The 17,417-nt window shown below is 40.1% G+C and overlaps 1 protein-coding gene across 1 annotated transcript in view; it reads right to left on the bottom strand.

The window, feature by feature from the left end:
* Sh3gl2 (SH3 domain containing GRB2 like 2, endophilin A1) overlaps positions 1 to 17,417 on the bottom strand; it is a 169,781-nt gene that overhangs the window by 19,712 nt on the left and 132,652 nt on the right. Inside the window, exon 3 of the mRNA XM_075945392.1 lies at positions 14,246 to 14,318. Within this exon, the coding sequence (XP_075801507.1) occupies positions 14,246 to 14,318 (73 nt within the window). The remainder of the gene's footprint in view (positions 1 to 14,245; positions 14,319 to 17,417) is intronic.

Genomic DNA, 17,417 nt, shown 5'->3' with positions numbered 1-17,417 from the left:
ACTGAGATGGGCTTCTGGAAAGTGAACGTAAAAGGCAGAGTTAGAGAATCCATCCCGATAATCTGCACAAACGAGCCAAGCCCAAGAAACAGAAGGTCCAGGAACTCCAGCTGAGCGAGCAGAACTCTCAGGTACCGCTCTGGGGGAAGAGCAAATTTGGATATGAATGTGCCAATATTCACTACATCTGAACCCAGTTCTGTGACTCCACCTCTTTGGATATCTCCCCCAGAAATGTGTCCATGGACAACACAGATGTACACAGATGTGCGAGGCAGTGTTCCTGAAGAGCCACTGCGGAAAGCAATTTGAATTTTCTCAGTTTTTTGTAATGCGGAACCATGACACAAGCCAGCCGTTTCAGTCCTGCACAAAGAACTGCACATCCTACAGAGATACACACACCCCATGCCTTTGCTGCTATGTTCACTAGAGCTAGGAAATGGAAACAAGCGAGGTGTCCATCAACAGGTGACTGGAAAATGAAAACCTAGGAAAGATATAAAATAGAATAAGATTTAACCCTAAAGAAAGTGAAATCACAAAACTTTCAGAAAAATTGGATGTACTTAGAATGTATAATAGAAATTAAGGTCACCCAGTCTTGAGGTGGGGGGAGAAGCATGTTGTCCCTGATATGTGGATCCTAGCCTATAATACATACATGTATATAACTGAACATGTATGTGTGGGTATAGGAGAACATTTAGGAGTGAGATCAAGAGAGGGGAATTTAGAAGGGAAAATGCCCACAAGTGAATTCACATAAACAGTGTACTCTGTCTAGGTCTTCTGAACACTCCCTCACTTGACAACACATTCTCAATGCAGAAGTGGGCAGTGTCCACCTGTGACTCCATGGGAGGGCTGTTCCATACCAGGAGATTCATTTAAAAAATTTTCATTTAATATTCCTGTAGCATGTAGTTTGTTATAAGCACTACTAACCTTAGTTCATCTTATTCTTAAATAGCTATTAATTTATAGAATATGAAGTTTTTAGAAGTATGTTTAAAATACCATAATTGTGAAAACTCTGAGAATACTGTGGAATAAGGATACATTGTTCTTGAATCTCAAAGACCAGCATGCCGGGAATAAGCACACTTTTTAAAATAGAAAAAAAAAAACAAAATATTTAAAAGTTAAAGCCAGGTATACACTTGTTCTCAAGATAGACTTCCTTTTATCCACTGTGATTTCGAGTGAAAACATATCGACAAGGCATCTGCCACAGCGAGGACGAAGAGCCCTTGCCCTTGGCTCATGTTTTGAGCATCAGAGATACTCTAGGGTAGAGCAGGTGGCTGGCCAACTCATTTCCTGAGATGCATCTTCATGTTCTGATTGTTAGGAGAAACATGTTAGACTTAGCCATCTACTGGGGAAGAAGAAAGAGGTGGAACACATTTTCTAGACATTTCCATAGCCTGTACTGATGCCTTTCTTCTCCAGCTCTTCTTCACAAAAGCCAGACATCCTTGCTTAACAGAGGAGAGATCTTTAGCAAGACTGTGCTGGCAGACTGTAGGGCTATTTACCAATGCTACTGTCTGGACTAGACACAGAAAGATCTTTAAGTATCTTCTCAAAGCTGAAGATCAGAAGCACATTTCATTCTGTGACTATCATTCAGAGGTACCTACTGTTTTGGTGGAAGCATCACCGCAGCCCCCTGGCATCCATATATACAATGAATATATATGTTTATATAATGTCTGGAATGTTTGGCTGGGGGTTCAGCCCACTCCCCTGGGAGTGGCCACAGTCCAGACTCCACCTCCAAGAAAGTCCACCAAAATGGTGACCTGCCCCAGGGAGGTCAAGACCACTCCCATAGGCTATTTAAACTGCCCCCCAGAGAATGAACACATGGTCATTCTGTTTCTCTTTTCCCCTCTCCATGTTTTCCTGGGGGCCACCCAGGAGTGCAGGCATCCATTAAACCTGAGCCTTTTCTAATTCGGTCTGATCTGGCTTGATTTGGATTATTGCGTCAGTGGAGAGGCTTGTTGGTCAGAAAAATACTTAACATCTGCTGTACACAGTTCACTTATTTTTAATCCTTGCAATAGCAAAAATCAGACAGGTTTTCTTTGTCTATTTTATAGAGAAATAGAGAAGCATGACGGTTTCATGACGGTTTCACCTGTAAAGAACTAATAGCATTCCACCAGGAACATCTCTAAGAGACTAAAGAAGGAGAAGTACTACTTAGTTCATGCTATGAGAATCCAGAATCCTGACAAACACAAGAATGCTACAGATACTAGTCCTCAGGAAATCTGATCTAAAAATTAGCAATAAAATTCTTGCAAGTCCAGCCCAGCAGCTATCTAAAGGATTATCCACTGGACCAAATGGAATCTACTCCTAGAACACAAACCTTTTCTGTTTCCTGTGAAATATTATTCAACCTCAAAAAGGCAGAGAATCTTACACATGTTATAACATGAATAAACCTTGAAGACATCATAAGCAAAATGAGTGAGTAGTGAACAGGAAGAAACTACATGAATTGTCACATTAAGAGTACATGAAGTTACAGCACCAGGACGTAGAAGGACAGTTGTCAGAGAATGGGGAGTTTTAATTCAATGGGAATATTTTTATTTTGACACATGAAAGGGGTTATGGGGGTAGACCACGGTGATGACTGTACTGAAATGTATGCTTAAATTTAATTAAGATGAGTTAGGTCATGTGTATTTTACCACAAACAAAAATCCTTAATTTTTAATTGATGTTATTTAGAGCTTTATTCATTTTCATTGTTATGTGTATGGATGAGTGTTTGTTTTGCATGTACTAAGTCTATGCAATGCGTGTGTTTGTTGTCCTTGGTTGCCAGAAGAGGGCATCGGATCCCCTGAACTGGAGTTACACAGTTGTGAGCTGCCACTGATTGTTGAGAACTGGACCCATATCTTCCATAAGAGCAGTAGACTCTCTTAAACATTAAGCCATCTCTCCAGTCCCTTAATTTTGAATTATTTTAATTAAATTTGTAAAGTCTAATATAAGGATTACATGGGAATCATGAGTATAAATCTGCAATTCACACAATTATATGTGGATTCCATACTCTGAATCAAGTCTCTGTAATGAATAGTAGGCTTTGCACATGTTCGTGATGATAATACGCAACAACCATATGGAAGAAATGCAGCACACTTGTGATTCTGAACTTCCCCCCTCTGATGCTCCCAGAACTGTGAGCGTGGCGTTCGTTGCCCTCAGTTTGCACACTCCTGAGGAGTGAATAACTACAAAGATGCAGACAGCGGGGAAGGCTTAGGGGAAGCTCCTGGCTGTGGGTGGTTACTTTATTGATCACATGCTGTGCAGAACTTAGGAGAGAGAAGAGATCTGCTTGCATCTTGTTTAAGGAGGCCACTCAAGTGCTGGAACCTGCTACTTTCGACCCAACAACTGCATTTATGTAACGCCACTCTCTGAGGTGACAGTGTTCTTCTAGCCCTGAGTGGGAAGCAGCAGGGTGGTATTTTAAGACACTGTGCTGTGGTACACTCAGCAGCTGTAGGAACTTGTGACATGAACAGCAAATATTTCCCACCTCAGGACTAGATGCAAGGAGCCAACGAAGATCTCACAGCATGCCCTGAGAAAGCAAGCAATTGCTCCCCAAGAGCATAAAATGCTTCGTACAATTTTTTAAAAACACTCATAAGCATCACTTCACTAACATTAGGAGTCTTTGCTTAAGTGGATTTTTAGAAGAAAGAGTGGCATTGGTGGGGGACGGCCCGAGACTGAACCTTCCTCAGACCCTGCCTCATGTCTCCAAACACGGGAGAAGCTCCAGCCTCTTTTATCTCGTCAGCGTTGAGGACACAGTGCTCTTAGGTAAGGGGGAGCTAAACTCAACAGTAGGGAGTGGTCCAACAACCCCAAAAGTGATGGCTGGGAAACTCCACACAGGACACATTGACTGCATCAAAGTTTCTGTAACAGAGAGAATCCCCAAACTTGTCTACTTTAACGATGTTTGTTCTGGGTCAGTTGGGGTCAGTTTGCTACTGGAAAGGATGACTAGACACTTAGCAACTTGCAAAATTTTCCCCAACGATTTTGTAAAATTAGGAAAGCCATCGAGTCTTTTCAATAAATAAATATAATATACTGCCCATCTCCAGATATGTTTTTTTTCATTATTGTATTTATTCTCGGAATTATCCCTCTGAAATTCAGCACTTTCTCGTAATTGTATAGGGGAATCTATCCTTTATATGTTTTTAATCACTTCTCAGTGTCAAGAGTTAGGAAAGTAAAATCTCTGTCTATGAGTAAATACCCACCCCTTACTCATTAAGAGAAGGCCTAATGCTGTATATTCCCTCATACATACATGTGGACATACAGAGGGCAAAGATGTGAAGGATTAGGCCCTCCTGAGCAACAGAGAAATAATGTGTTGTCCAACCAACCATTCTGTTAAATGGGTGCCAAATGGCATATAATTCATGCTCAGTTCCACTACCAACCAATACCTGATTATCATGATTTAATATTTATTAATTATTCCATCTTTGGAAGGAGATGACTAAAAGAACAGCCCGTGGGAAGAAATACAATTTTAATATAAAATTATCCCATGGATTAATGAAGCATTTAAAAATTCATGCAGCACGCTTTTACTTCCACAGGTAATATTCCGTAAGTGAGAAATGAAATTATTAAAAAAAAAAAAAAACCTCAACAGAAATCCAATACCCCCAATTGAATACCTCGGATTTCCAGCATGCTGCATAAACAGCACACATGCATCAGGGAAAGCTCCTCTGCACAACAGCAAGTGTCTGCTCTGCATAATAATTCCCATGTGTGAGCTGCTTCTTCCCCCAAGGAGCTTGGAAATTTATATTGTATTATAACATTCGGGTCAGAGCAACTGCTCCATGAAAACTGAAAAAGCCTCTGGCACAGAAATCATGGCAAGCCTAGAAAGACCCCACGCTGTCATCTGACCACAGCTGTCCACCTAGTAGAGGGGACACCGCCACTGAAGGAGTAGAAGGGAATTTTCAGGAGATTAAGATATTTAAACCTGTCTTTGACGGGAATCTGATTGTTCATTTCTTTATCGAAAGGAAAGAAAACCCTGCAGTACACAAACCAAGGAACTAAATATCAAATCTTTATCAAACTTTTGTTTTGCCCACCCGCATTCTAGAACTGACGTTTACATAAAGAGAAAATGCACATGATACATGCTGTGTGTATCTGTGGGGCGGATAATCCGAAGAAGAGGAGAGGCTGTAATTCATCAGCCAGCCATGATTCTTAAGTCACATCGTCACTTCCAAGAGCCAACTGGCTGCCCGTGCCTGCCAGGAGCCCAGGGAATGCAGCTGGAGTGAGACAGGTACAGGACCTGAAAGAGCTGTCACTGGGCGTGATGGCAGGGGAATGGGCGGTTCAGCTGGGCAGTGGGGGCAGGATGGCTGGGAATGGGTGGTTCGGCTGGATGGAAGGGCATGACAGAGGGGAATGGATATTTCAGCCTGGCCGGGTGGGGGGGCCTTACAAACCAGTTTAATTCTAAAAGCATGAGAAACAATTTAATGTTTTATGTAACATAATAGCATCAGATTTGCCATTTTCAAATATGCCACTCTAGTGGAGGTCAGGGATGAAGAAGGACATTCATAAAGTATCTTCATGAATTCCTGAAATCGAACAAGCTCTCATTCATAGCCTTATAGAATCTTATAGATCTAATTGAATAAGACCTGGGCTTAAAGGATATAAATGTTCTGAGAGTCTCGAACTGTAAGGTATGAAAGCAACATGGAGGCTGGTATTCTAAGAGGGGTGCTCTTTAAATACCCGTGGAGTGGAACTTCCCAAGATTCCATTATCCTGTCTATAAGAATCTGTTCATTGGCCCCAGTCACAATCCTCACCTAACTCAAGCCAGATCTTGTACATTCAGTACCAATATCTCTACTCCAGCGGGTAAATTCAGCTTTAGTCTCTATGAGGCTGAGTAGGGATCAGATATAGACAAGTTGGGGATTCTCTCTGTTCTGCTATACAAAAGCACTGAGTACTCTGGGTATTGGTTAAACTCCCGTGTCCCCTTCCCAAGGACAAACAGCTGTCTTTCAATTATCAGCACAATGATAACTAGCCACCTTTTAGGAACTCCGTACGATGCCTGTTTCCAGGACAAAAAATATCAGAGAAAGCAAACCCTCTCTGTCATAAGTTATCAATATTAATTGTTTAAATTATATAGAATTATTACATGTAATTTTGTTTGGTTCTAAATTCTTTGGTGTGATATTTATTTGCATTTTATGTTATCTACTGATAAATAACTGCTTTTCTGGAGAAAATGTGAATTTGCCTGAGTCTCTTTTCTAGGTGGCATTTGTCCATTCAATTCTCAGAGTCATAAAATAATTACAGTGACAAATATCAACACTATTATGATATGTTTCTAAACATTTCATTTGCTCCAATTACTTCTTTTGATCTATCATCAAAACAACAAAACAGTACAATCCCACAAGCTATTTCTTTTCTGAATTCCCATGGTACATACACTAAAAGCAAAGGAGCTCCTGCACCCAAATGAAGAAGAGCATCCTTCTCAGAGGCAGAATGATGCATGAATGGCCATGGGCTTGGGAGGGAATCAGACCTGGGTTCCCATTCTGGATTCATGTATCCTAGATATGTGAGCTAGTGTGGTGGTTTGAATAGGAAAAGACCATACAGGCTCACATATTTGGATGTTCTCCATTACCAGGAAGTAGAACTGCTTGAGAAAAACTAGAAGGAGTAGGAGTTATTTGTTGGAGTAGGTGTGGACTTACTGGAGGAAGTGTTATTAGTAGTTAAGGGTGGGCTTTGAGATTTCAAAAACCCAAGTCAGACCCAGTCTTCTCTCTCTGTCTCTCTCTTGCTCTCTCTCTCTCTCTCTCTTTTGCGCTCTCTCTCTCTCTCTCTCTCTCGCTCTCTGTCTCTCTCTTGCTCTCTCTCTGCCTCTCTCTCTTGCTCTCTCTTTGTCTCTCTTTTGCTCTCTTTCTGTTTCTCTCCCTCTGTCTCTCTCTCTCTCTTCCTCCCTCCCTCCCTCCCTCCCTCCCTCCCTCCCTCCCTCCCTTCCCCTCTGTCTGCTGTTTCCAGATTAAGATGTAAAGCTCTCAGCTACTGCTCCAGTGCCATGCCTGTCTGCCTCCTCCCATTATGATCATGGACTAACCCTCTAAAACTATAAGCAAGCTTCCAATTAAATGCTATCTTTTATGAGTTGCCTTGGTCAGTGTCAGACTTGTCTCTTCAGAGTAACTAAGACACCTGGTCATTTCTTAAACACCTTGGCCTAGCTTTTGTTTTGTTTTTCTGGGGGGGGGGGAATCAAGCCTACCCAGCAATATCATATTCTGGCACTACTATTGCAATTTACCACAGAATTGATTGGCTTCAAACAGTGGGATTTATTCTCTTACCATAGGATGCCAGAGATCTTTACTCAAACTGTTGAGAGGGTTGGTCCCCTGTGAAAGCTTTATGGGAGACCCTCACCTCTTCTGCATGATGTGGCTCCTGGAACTTTCTGACTTCTGACAGCACAGTTCCAATGTTTAGTCTTCACTTGTTCACGTTCCTGTGTTTCCCAATGTCTTCTTTTCTGTTAAGGAGACTAGTACTGGGTTCAGGGCTCACTCTTAAATTTAGAGTTAATTCATCTGAAAATCCCTCCAAAAATAATATGTCCAAGTATTCTCACATTATAAAACCTAGGTAGATGTGAATTTGTGAAAAGATAATGGTCAGCGCATATACTTAACTGCAACATACTATAATTTCACTGAAATTAGGAAAAATAATTAGTGATGGGTCTTTACTAAAAATCTGCATTACAGTGTGTGTGTGTGTGTGTGTGTGTGTGTGTGTGTGTGTGTGTGTGTGTGCATGCTATGTATGTCTTAGTTAGGGTTTCTATTATTGTGAAGAGACATCATGACTATGACAACTCTTATAAAGAAAAACATTTAATTTAGTGGCTTGCTTACATTTCAGAAATTTAGTCCATTATTGCTATGATGGCAATATGGTGCTGGACCTAAGAGTCCTTACATCTTGATCTAAAGGCAACAGGAAGTGAACGGTGAGACACTGGGCAGTATCTTGAGCATATATGAGACCTCAAAATGACACACACTTTTTTCAACAAGGCCACACTTACTCCAACAAGGCCACACCTTCTAATAGTGCCAATCCCTTTGGAAACCATTTCCTTCCAAACCACTATAGAGTGTATGACGTGTGTGTTCTTCATGAGTGTATTAGTGCAGGCACATGTGTTCTACAACATGTAAGTGGAGGGCCAAGGACAACCTCAGTTCATCTTCTTCATCTTGTTTGAGATTTGAGACAGGGTTTCTCTCATTTGGTTCTTCTTATACCAGTCAAAGTGGCCCCCAGGCTTCTGGGGATTTTGCTGCCTCTGCTCCCCAGCTCCTGATAAGGACAAGCGCAATTCTAGGGGTATGATACTGAATCTGGACTTCTGTGTGCTCAGAAAAGTCTAAATCAGGCTATCAGGCTTGCATGAAGATTGGTCAATCACTGAGCCATGTATTATAAATACATTTTATACTATAAATTGATTGCATTTTATTTTTATATTAGGAAAATTTCTGTGAAAGGAACAAAATTATTATAGATACCAATAAAATTCATAAAGTTATTAGAATAGACTTTAAAGCATGTATTTCATGAGACTGAAAGTAATAGAAATACATGAATTTCTAAATACACATACCTTAACAAAGTTAAATCAAGATGAACTAAATAATTTCAACACATCTAGTAATATAACGAACAAGAAAGAAGAAGGAAAGAAAAAAATGTCAGACTGAAAAAGGTCTAGGCCTAGATGAGTACCATGGTGAACCAGATCTTCAAAGGAAAACTACCACAATGCCTCTCAAATCAAAACAGAAAAAGAAGCAACACTATCTATCTATCTTTATTTACTTAGTATTTTACAAAGCCAGTATAAAATTATCCTAATACTTCAACCAGATAAACACACATATATACACACATGGGGGTTGTAATATTTGAAAACTAAATAACTGAATTTAAGAACACATATTAATATCATTCACTGTGATCTGTGATCATTTCAACATATAAAAATCAGTAATGTAATAAATTATATAAATGGATCTAAGGACATAAATTGCATTATCATCACAAAGAAGTAGAAAAGGCCTTTCACAAGATCCAATATTCATACCTTCAAGATAAAGTTACAAAGAAACTAATAACAGAGCGGACATATCTGTATTCAATAAGGCAATGTATGACAAAACTATAGCCAAAATTACATTACATAGGGAAAAACTCAAAACATTTCCACTACAATCAGGAAAAAGACAATGCTGTCTGTCTACTTTGTCTACACTCATTCAGTATAGTACTGGAAACTTTAGTAAGAGCAATAAAACAAGAGAAGCAATTTAAAAGAAAACATACAAGGAAAGGGAAAAGAAAAGTATCCTTATTTGTAGATGATGTAAGTCAATACATCATACCATAAAGATGCCTCTAGAAAGCTCTTAGAATTGATCAACACTTACAGCACACTGGCAAGATACAAGATTAACATCCAAAAATCAGTAGCCTTTCCATATACCAATATCCAACATGCTGTGGAAGAAATAGAGGAAACCATCTGATTGATGAATGCCATGTATACAAAAATAGAATGACCCTAACCAAAGAAGTGGAAGGCCTCTGAAACATTAAAATACTGGAAAGAAATTAAAGGAGACACTTGAATATGCAAATATATCCCAAACTCATATTGGAAGAATCAACATTATAAAAATGGCTATCTTACCAAACACAATCTATATATTCAACATAATCCCCATCAAAATTCTAATGCCATTCCTCACAGAAATATAAAAAAAACATTAAAATTCATCTGGAAGCACAGACATCCAAAGTAATCCTGAGCAGAGTGGGGGAAGAGTAAGGCTAGAGGTTTCACTATGCCTCATATCAAGTTATAGTTCTGAACCATGGATGGAAACAGTGGGGTCCTGGCGCAAAAGACATCAGTAGATCAGTACAACAGAGCATTCAGCTATGAACCCGAGCAATTATAGCTACTTGATATTTTTACCAAGCCACTAAAAATACTCATTGGAGAAAAGGTGGTCTCTTCAAGAGATGGTGCTAGGAACCTGGGTATCTCCATACAAAAAATGATCTAGGTCTTATCTTTCACCTCTCCAAAAATCAACCCCAAGCAGAAGGAAGACTTTAAGGTAATATCAAAATGCCTGAAATGGCTAGAGATAAAAATAGGGAAAACATCATCATACTGGAATAAGTAAGGTCTCAGAATAGGACCTAAATGCTAAGGAAATAAGGCCAACAGCTGATAAATAGGACTTCATGAAGTTAGGAAACAGCTATGAAGAGACAGCCTACAGGATGAAACACGATTTTTGACTGCTATACATTTAATAAAAAATTAATACCCAGATTACAAAAAATTCAAAAAAAAAACCCATGCAACAAGAAAACAAACACTCCAGTTGAAAACACAGCTATGGAACTAAATGGAGAGACCTCAGAAGAAGTTACAAAGGGCAAATAAATATTTTTAAAAGTGTTCAAGATCTACATTAAAATTGCTAGTCATCAGAGAAACACAAACTAAAACTCCTTTGAGAGTCCATCTCACTCCAGTCAGAACAGCCGTTCTCATGACAAAACAAATGATAACACACACTGTCCAAAGTATGGAGAATGCAAAGAGAACCCTTACTCATTCACAGTAAACACTAGTTTATATCAGGGCAGGGGTTCCACAGATGTCCTTGTCATCAAGTTCACTGTTGCTCCATTTACAATAGCAAGGAGACAGATGATCTACATGGAAAGATCATTTTCTTGAGGATACCACACGCTCAGATAGGAGGACATAGAGAAACAGAGCTGAACTGAGCTGGAAGGTTCCTCCCTGCTAGCTAGCCCTCCTATCACCAGCAGGTTCTTTTCCTGCTGCTATAGGAAAACTATCAACTGTCTTACTCAGCTGTGGATCCTACAATACTAAGCAAGATGTGTCTCTTAGTGCAACCGTGTCATGTCTCTTATGGGGGCACTCACCCCTTCCTGATTTTGAGGCTCACTTCCAGGGAGAAAATGCATGCCTACCTCTAATTTAATTCAAAAAGCCCAGGATGAGGAGGACACAGGCCTCAGCGGTAGCCTAAAGCAGTTACTTTGGTAAATGGCCATGTTGTTCCTCAAATATTTTTCTAACTATTTCATTTTTGCCCACAGATTAGTGCTATTGTCAGCTTTGGTCAGGGAAGCTACTTCTGTAGTAGATAGATAGCAGCTACTGCAGATTGCTGTGGGATAATACTCTTGTATCCTGTAAAGATTTGTTACTCTTATTGGTTTAATAAAATGTTGATTGACCAGTGGCCAGGCAGGAAGTATAGACAGGGAGACCAGACTGAGAGAATTCTGAGAAAAGGAAAGGCTAGGTCTGCAGTCGCCACCCAGACACAGAGGAAGCAAGATGAGAATGCCTCATTGATAAAAGGTACCAAGTCACATGGCAAATCATAAACAAGAATTATGTGTTAACTTAAATTGTAGGAGATAGTTAATATTAAGCCTGAGCTAACAGGTCAAATAGTTTATAATTAATATAAGCCTCTGTGTTTTTCTTTGGGACTGAACAGTGGTGGAACCAGGCAGGACAGAAACTTCCATGCTATCAAACTCACAACTGGTAAAGTTTGAGAGAATAAGATATTGAGTGCTCAACACAAAATGAGACATCTACTCATAGTCTCTCAACACTTAGGGAACAGTGTAATAGAAAAAGTAGAAAGAATATAAGAATTGAAGGAAGAGAGGGGCATTGTTGGATACAGTGTTTAGGGCATGATTTGGCTCTATCACTCAACCCACAGGAGGTGTGATTCTCTAAACAAGATTAAGCCTCTCCATATTCCATTATGGATGGGGAAGAAATAATGCATCAGGATCCATCTCCCCTCAATGATTCAGAGGCAGTTAATAGCTTCTGGGAGAGAGAGGGACTCATCTTCTATGGTGTAGGCCATTCATAAATTGACTGTGCTGCTGCAGAGAAGCCTCACCCAGGTTGGTAAGCAACTCTAACGACACTCACAGGATCACACAAACAAAGATGTGGAAGTAGGAGGGGGATTGGTTGGGAAGTAGAAAAGTATCTGTGGGAGGAGGGAAAAACAAGAGAAACTAACTGAACATGATCAAAGCATAATATATACATGTATGTGACTGTCAAAAAAATAAAGTTAGACATGTTTTAAGATGAGGCTGTATGTTATTGGTACTGTACTGAAGCTGCACTAGATCTTAACAAATACCATATTTCTCCTCTCATTTCTGACACCATGTCCCACAACAGTTAGTTACCAATGTAATTCACACATGAAGACGAAGGAAACATGGGGTTCTTTAAGGGTTTTTTTGCAAAGACAATAGGTACATTTCTTACTTCTATAAAACCATCACTATGGTAAAGCAAGGTGAGGCGAGCAGCTGTCTTTTCAAGACTTGACCTAGTACCATTGCTTGAATAAATATGTGTGCGTCTATGAGATCTTTGTACCTCTGTGGAATATAAACACTAGAAGGTAGGCAGGGACATGAAACTTGGCTTGTTGGTATTCGTGGCATTGCTTACAAATCAGCTTGAAAACTTATCTGGTCTATGATCAGTTAAAGTCATTTCTGAACCTTTCATATTTTCTTCTATGTTTCCTCTATCACATCATCTCATCTCTAATATGGCTTAAGGGAAAATAGAGAGAATATCATTTCTACATCACTGATTCATGTTGGAGATAGTAACTGAGCTGCCATAGTGAGTAAAGATCAGAAGAAGGCCACAGTCAGCAGCCATGAATCAGGAAGGAGCCTCCACTGTCAGCAGCCACGAATCAGGAGGGAGCCTGCTGCCTCAACACCATGGCACTTCTGTGCTTCTGCCCCACACTCTCTTGTTCCCCTTTGGGACTTAGACCCTGAATCTGAGACCACTGAGACTGAAATTGTAGCCTGGATCTTAAGGACTCCCAGAGACCTAGAACCTTAAGTGAAATTCCTAAAGAAACAAGACTCAAGGGCCACTAGCTTTCCAAATCCCCATATTTTCCCAAGCAGTACATTTAGCCTTGCTTCAAGTTGTAGCTGGGGTCAGGAACTAAAGTCCGTACAATGTAAGAAGGCCTATGATGGAGGCTAGTGTGCTCTGCTCTACCTAGTACCACAGAGATAGCAGCAACTATACCTGGTCCTGTCTTCTAGGGACTCCCATTATCTCTACTACAATTCCTGTCTCAGATCTGTAGGCAGAGGCCACTCATTTGTTTCCCGGCTGCCCAGCCCCAAAATAGTCACCCAGAAACTGTATTAATTAAAACACTGCTTGGCCTACTAGCTTAGGCTTCTTTATAACTAACTCTTACATCTTAAATTAACCCATTTGTATTATTTTGTATTTTACCATGAGGCTCATGGTTACTGGTACCAGCATGCAGGCATCTTTCTCCTCTGGCACCTACATGGTCTCTCTCTGATTCTTCCTACTTTCTCAAAGCATTCAGTTTAGTTTTCCCACCTAACTCTATTCTGCCCTGTTGTGGGTCAAAGCAGCTTCTTTATTCATTAATCAATAAAAGCAACACATATACAGAAGGACTTCCCACACCACAGATCTAGTGCAAGAGGTTAGCAGGAACTGATGCTGTAAAGATTCCTAACCAATCTCCACAATGCTGGTCTATGATGTGCCAGGAGAAGAGAAGGGACAGCCCTCTATGCCGTATAAGCATAAACCATTTGTACTTCACAAAAATATTGGCTTACTCTTTTCCTTATCGTTTGGAAGTCATCACAACCAATTCCAAAACTGTCTCATGTTCTTTCTTACCATTTCTTGAAAAACTAAAGATCAGCTGAAAATAAATTGTAGCCGCCCTGACATGATATGCCACCCAAGCTGTATACATTCACTGTTAAGGACACACAGTTGGATAAAATACCACATACTTTGCAGGCATTTTAACGTGAGCTTTAAAATGGGCCCTCCCTCAAAGGAAGGGGAAACCTACCAAATCCGACCTGTCAATCAGTGAGGGGCTAACCTGAGGGAACTCCAACTGCGCAAGACAACACTTACCCGGGTTGGGCTGAAGGTATTCAATTGTTTTAGTCATTATTTCCATCACAGCCCTGCTGGTGACATCCACTTTCTGAAATGAAAATATAAATATGATAAATGGTACACATTTGCTTTAGAGCTAAAGTTTTCTGAAGTCTACAAAGGACCCCAGTGGGGCAAGCAAGCAGTGAGGAGACCTGCAGGAGCAGGTGCGACACTTTGAGGAGCAGCTGGAGGGAAAGGTGACTTCGTGTCAAGTGTTGTCTCTTGAAAAGCAGAGCTACGCAAGAGGAAAACCAGTAATTTCCAAAAATTTGCTTCAAAACATACTTCATTACCTTTCAGCAAAATTAATACAGTTTGTCAGAAACCTTTTGCCTCCAAACTTTTACTAGATGTCATGAATGGGCCACACTTGGCAACAGGTTTTTCTCTCATAAAGAACAATGCTGGGACATCCAGGTTGCTCAATGGATAGAGCTTATCAGCCAGCCTGGAGATCTGATGGAATCCACACAAACATGGGAGAGAAGTAACTCCACAAAGCTTTCCTCTGACCTCCACAATCCTACTGCGACATACACACTCCCACATGTATATCATGAACATGGTGGGGGCATAATAAATAAAATTAGAACAACAACAACAATAATTTAAAAAGAGTACGTCTTCAATTCTGTTTATACTGCCTATGTACATTCTGAAAAAATCCTCAGAATATAAATGCCCCCAGTAAACACACCTAGTTGGTCCTGAACATTTGGTTTTATTATAAATACCAAATTCTGACACTAAAAATCCTGTCTCAGAACATGGTGAATGGTGTGAATGGTCAGCATTTCCTCCAGAATCCACCCCAGTGCTCTCCACACAGTCAGGTTAGGGGAATATTAGAGCCACTTTCTCTTCTCCATGAAGGCATTGGCTCATATCACAGAAGACTAACAGGAATAAACCAATTGATAATATTTTTGTTTTGTCACTTTTTATAGGACTGTAAAGATTCTTATCCAACCTCCATAACTCATTGTATTTAGTGAAACCTGCTTTGTATGGAGTAAACTTCTTTTTCTTCTATACTGCATCTATTTATTTATTTAATTTTGGTTTTTCGAGACTAGTTTCTCTGTGTAACAGCTATGACTATCATGGAATTACCTCTTGTAGACCAGGCTGGCCTCAAACTCACAGAGATCCACCTGCCTCTCTTAAAGGAGTTGTGCCACCACCACCCTGCTATATTGTATCTATTATATTGTTTGATTTTTCAATACTTAATAACTTCTTATCCCACCAAAGTCATACTAAAGCATGCAGTTGTGATTATGAGGATAAGGAAAGCCACATTATTTTCCTTGTGGCCCTGTAAAGGTAATGGTATAAAATAACTTTTACAGTCATTCTCTCTTGGAAACATTAGTATGCTGGTGAGCCCTGTACCACTGTCACTTTGACTGACTCAAAATTTTAAGATACTTGAGGCCTGGATGCTTGGTGCTAATGGAGTAGCAGCTCCCGGAGAGGAAAACTGCAAAAGAAGGACCTGGCAGTTTTATCAAAATGCCAGGCAGCATCATAGACTCAAGGCATGGAATGTTGATGCCAGCGGAAAGAGCTCAGTGTTGTATACAGAGTAAACATGCAGAAAGTGCAGAGAACATGAGAGCTCAAACAGGATCTCCTATTGACTACAAAACAGGCTGGGACAGAGGAACTAGATGCCAAATGCATCTGGTGTCCTCTGGGGCCATGCCAGGAAGAAATGGGCTCTAAAGATCAAGGTTTCTAAGAAAGAAAGTATCACAAGATTTGAGACTTGAATCACCCAATGTCCATTTGATACTGTAGTGTTATCTTCTGCTAGGAGTTGACATGTTTCTAACTTTCCCCAGATCCTTCTTAATAATCAAAAGATTTAAGCACTGTTACAGGAAGGAGAAAACTGATACAGAGAGATTCAGAAGCTTGCTCCAGACTGCTCTGTTTTTTTCTAAAAATGAAAGGTCCCCACAAGAAGATATGAAGTTATATTTCTCCCCAATTCCAGAAGATACCACACCAGAGCTTAAAGGCACTTTTTATTTCTATGATTGGGGTTGGAGACCTGAGAGGAACAACCCAACAGGGTCAGGAACAAAGAACTGCCCCCCTATCCTCTGGTTAACCATGACGGTCCTCAACACTTAAGGGACTCTTAAATATAGTAAATATCTGGACCTGACTCTGCAGAATTGACACTACCATACTGACTTCCTAGTATCCTTTATCCCCAGCTCTTCTGCCTTCTCAATAGAGGCTGCAGCAACAATGCCTACTGTACATTGTCCATAGGTGGGTTAGTAAGAAAGATATGGGAAGTCATCCACAGGGATCAAGCCAGTAGTCCCAGGTCTCCAGAGACCTTAGAAACAAAAATATTGAGAGTCTTTTGTTCGATCCCCAGAGTAGAATCCAACATTAAAATGGAATGGAGACAAAAATAAATCTGTGTTCCCAATGGTCTGACCAAAGTCTCCGAAGTTGATAACACAGATTTTCTGCACTCTGCTCACTAATGCAGATGCCTTCAGCACTTCTCTTATCAATACCAGACAAGCTCCATTGAACTCTTTAATGGAGTATAATATAATCTTCACTTGAAATTCACTTTTCTTAACTTTCTAAACTTTATTATAAAAATTGGCATGAAAATATCACACACCAAAATTAACTGGACCCACAGTCTCTACAACTCAATGAGCTTCTGTACAGTTAGAACAGGCATTTGGAACAGAAGCTGTGTAGGTTCACATTAAACTTTACACTTTCAGTACAGAATATATTTCAGGCACTATCACTTTTGAAAAGAATTTCTTCCAATATGGTTATTTCTGTGGTTTCTTTTCAGGACATAGGCCCAACACGGAATAGCCTTTAGCAATTTTTTTCACTGGCCCTTTGCTTTTTATTAAATCCTCCTGGCCTATCATCTGATAGAGATAATGGACACAAGAGTAAGAAATCAGTAGTACAGTAGCCCAATCCCTGACCTTTAAAATGTACAACTCAAAGATTAAGAGAGGGACAATGAACTTCCCAAGCTCACATAACTAGCAATGTGGTTATGACAGCAAAGTCCTACCCGACGGCCATCTATGGAGTTTCTAAGAAAGAGAACTGGAACGGAATTGCCTAATGACTGTTCACTAGT

The sequence above is a fragment of the Microtus pennsylvanicus genome, chromosome 13 (genome assembly GCF_037038515.1).
Source record: "Microtus pennsylvanicus isolate mMicPen1 chromosome 13, mMicPen1.hap1, whole genome shotgun sequence".
NCBI lineage: Eukaryota > Metazoa > Chordata > Mammalia > Rodentia > Cricetidae > Microtus > Microtus pennsylvanicus.
The sequence above is the reverse complement of the archived record's forward strand: the minus strand, read 5'-3'. Positions and strand labels throughout refer to the sequence as shown.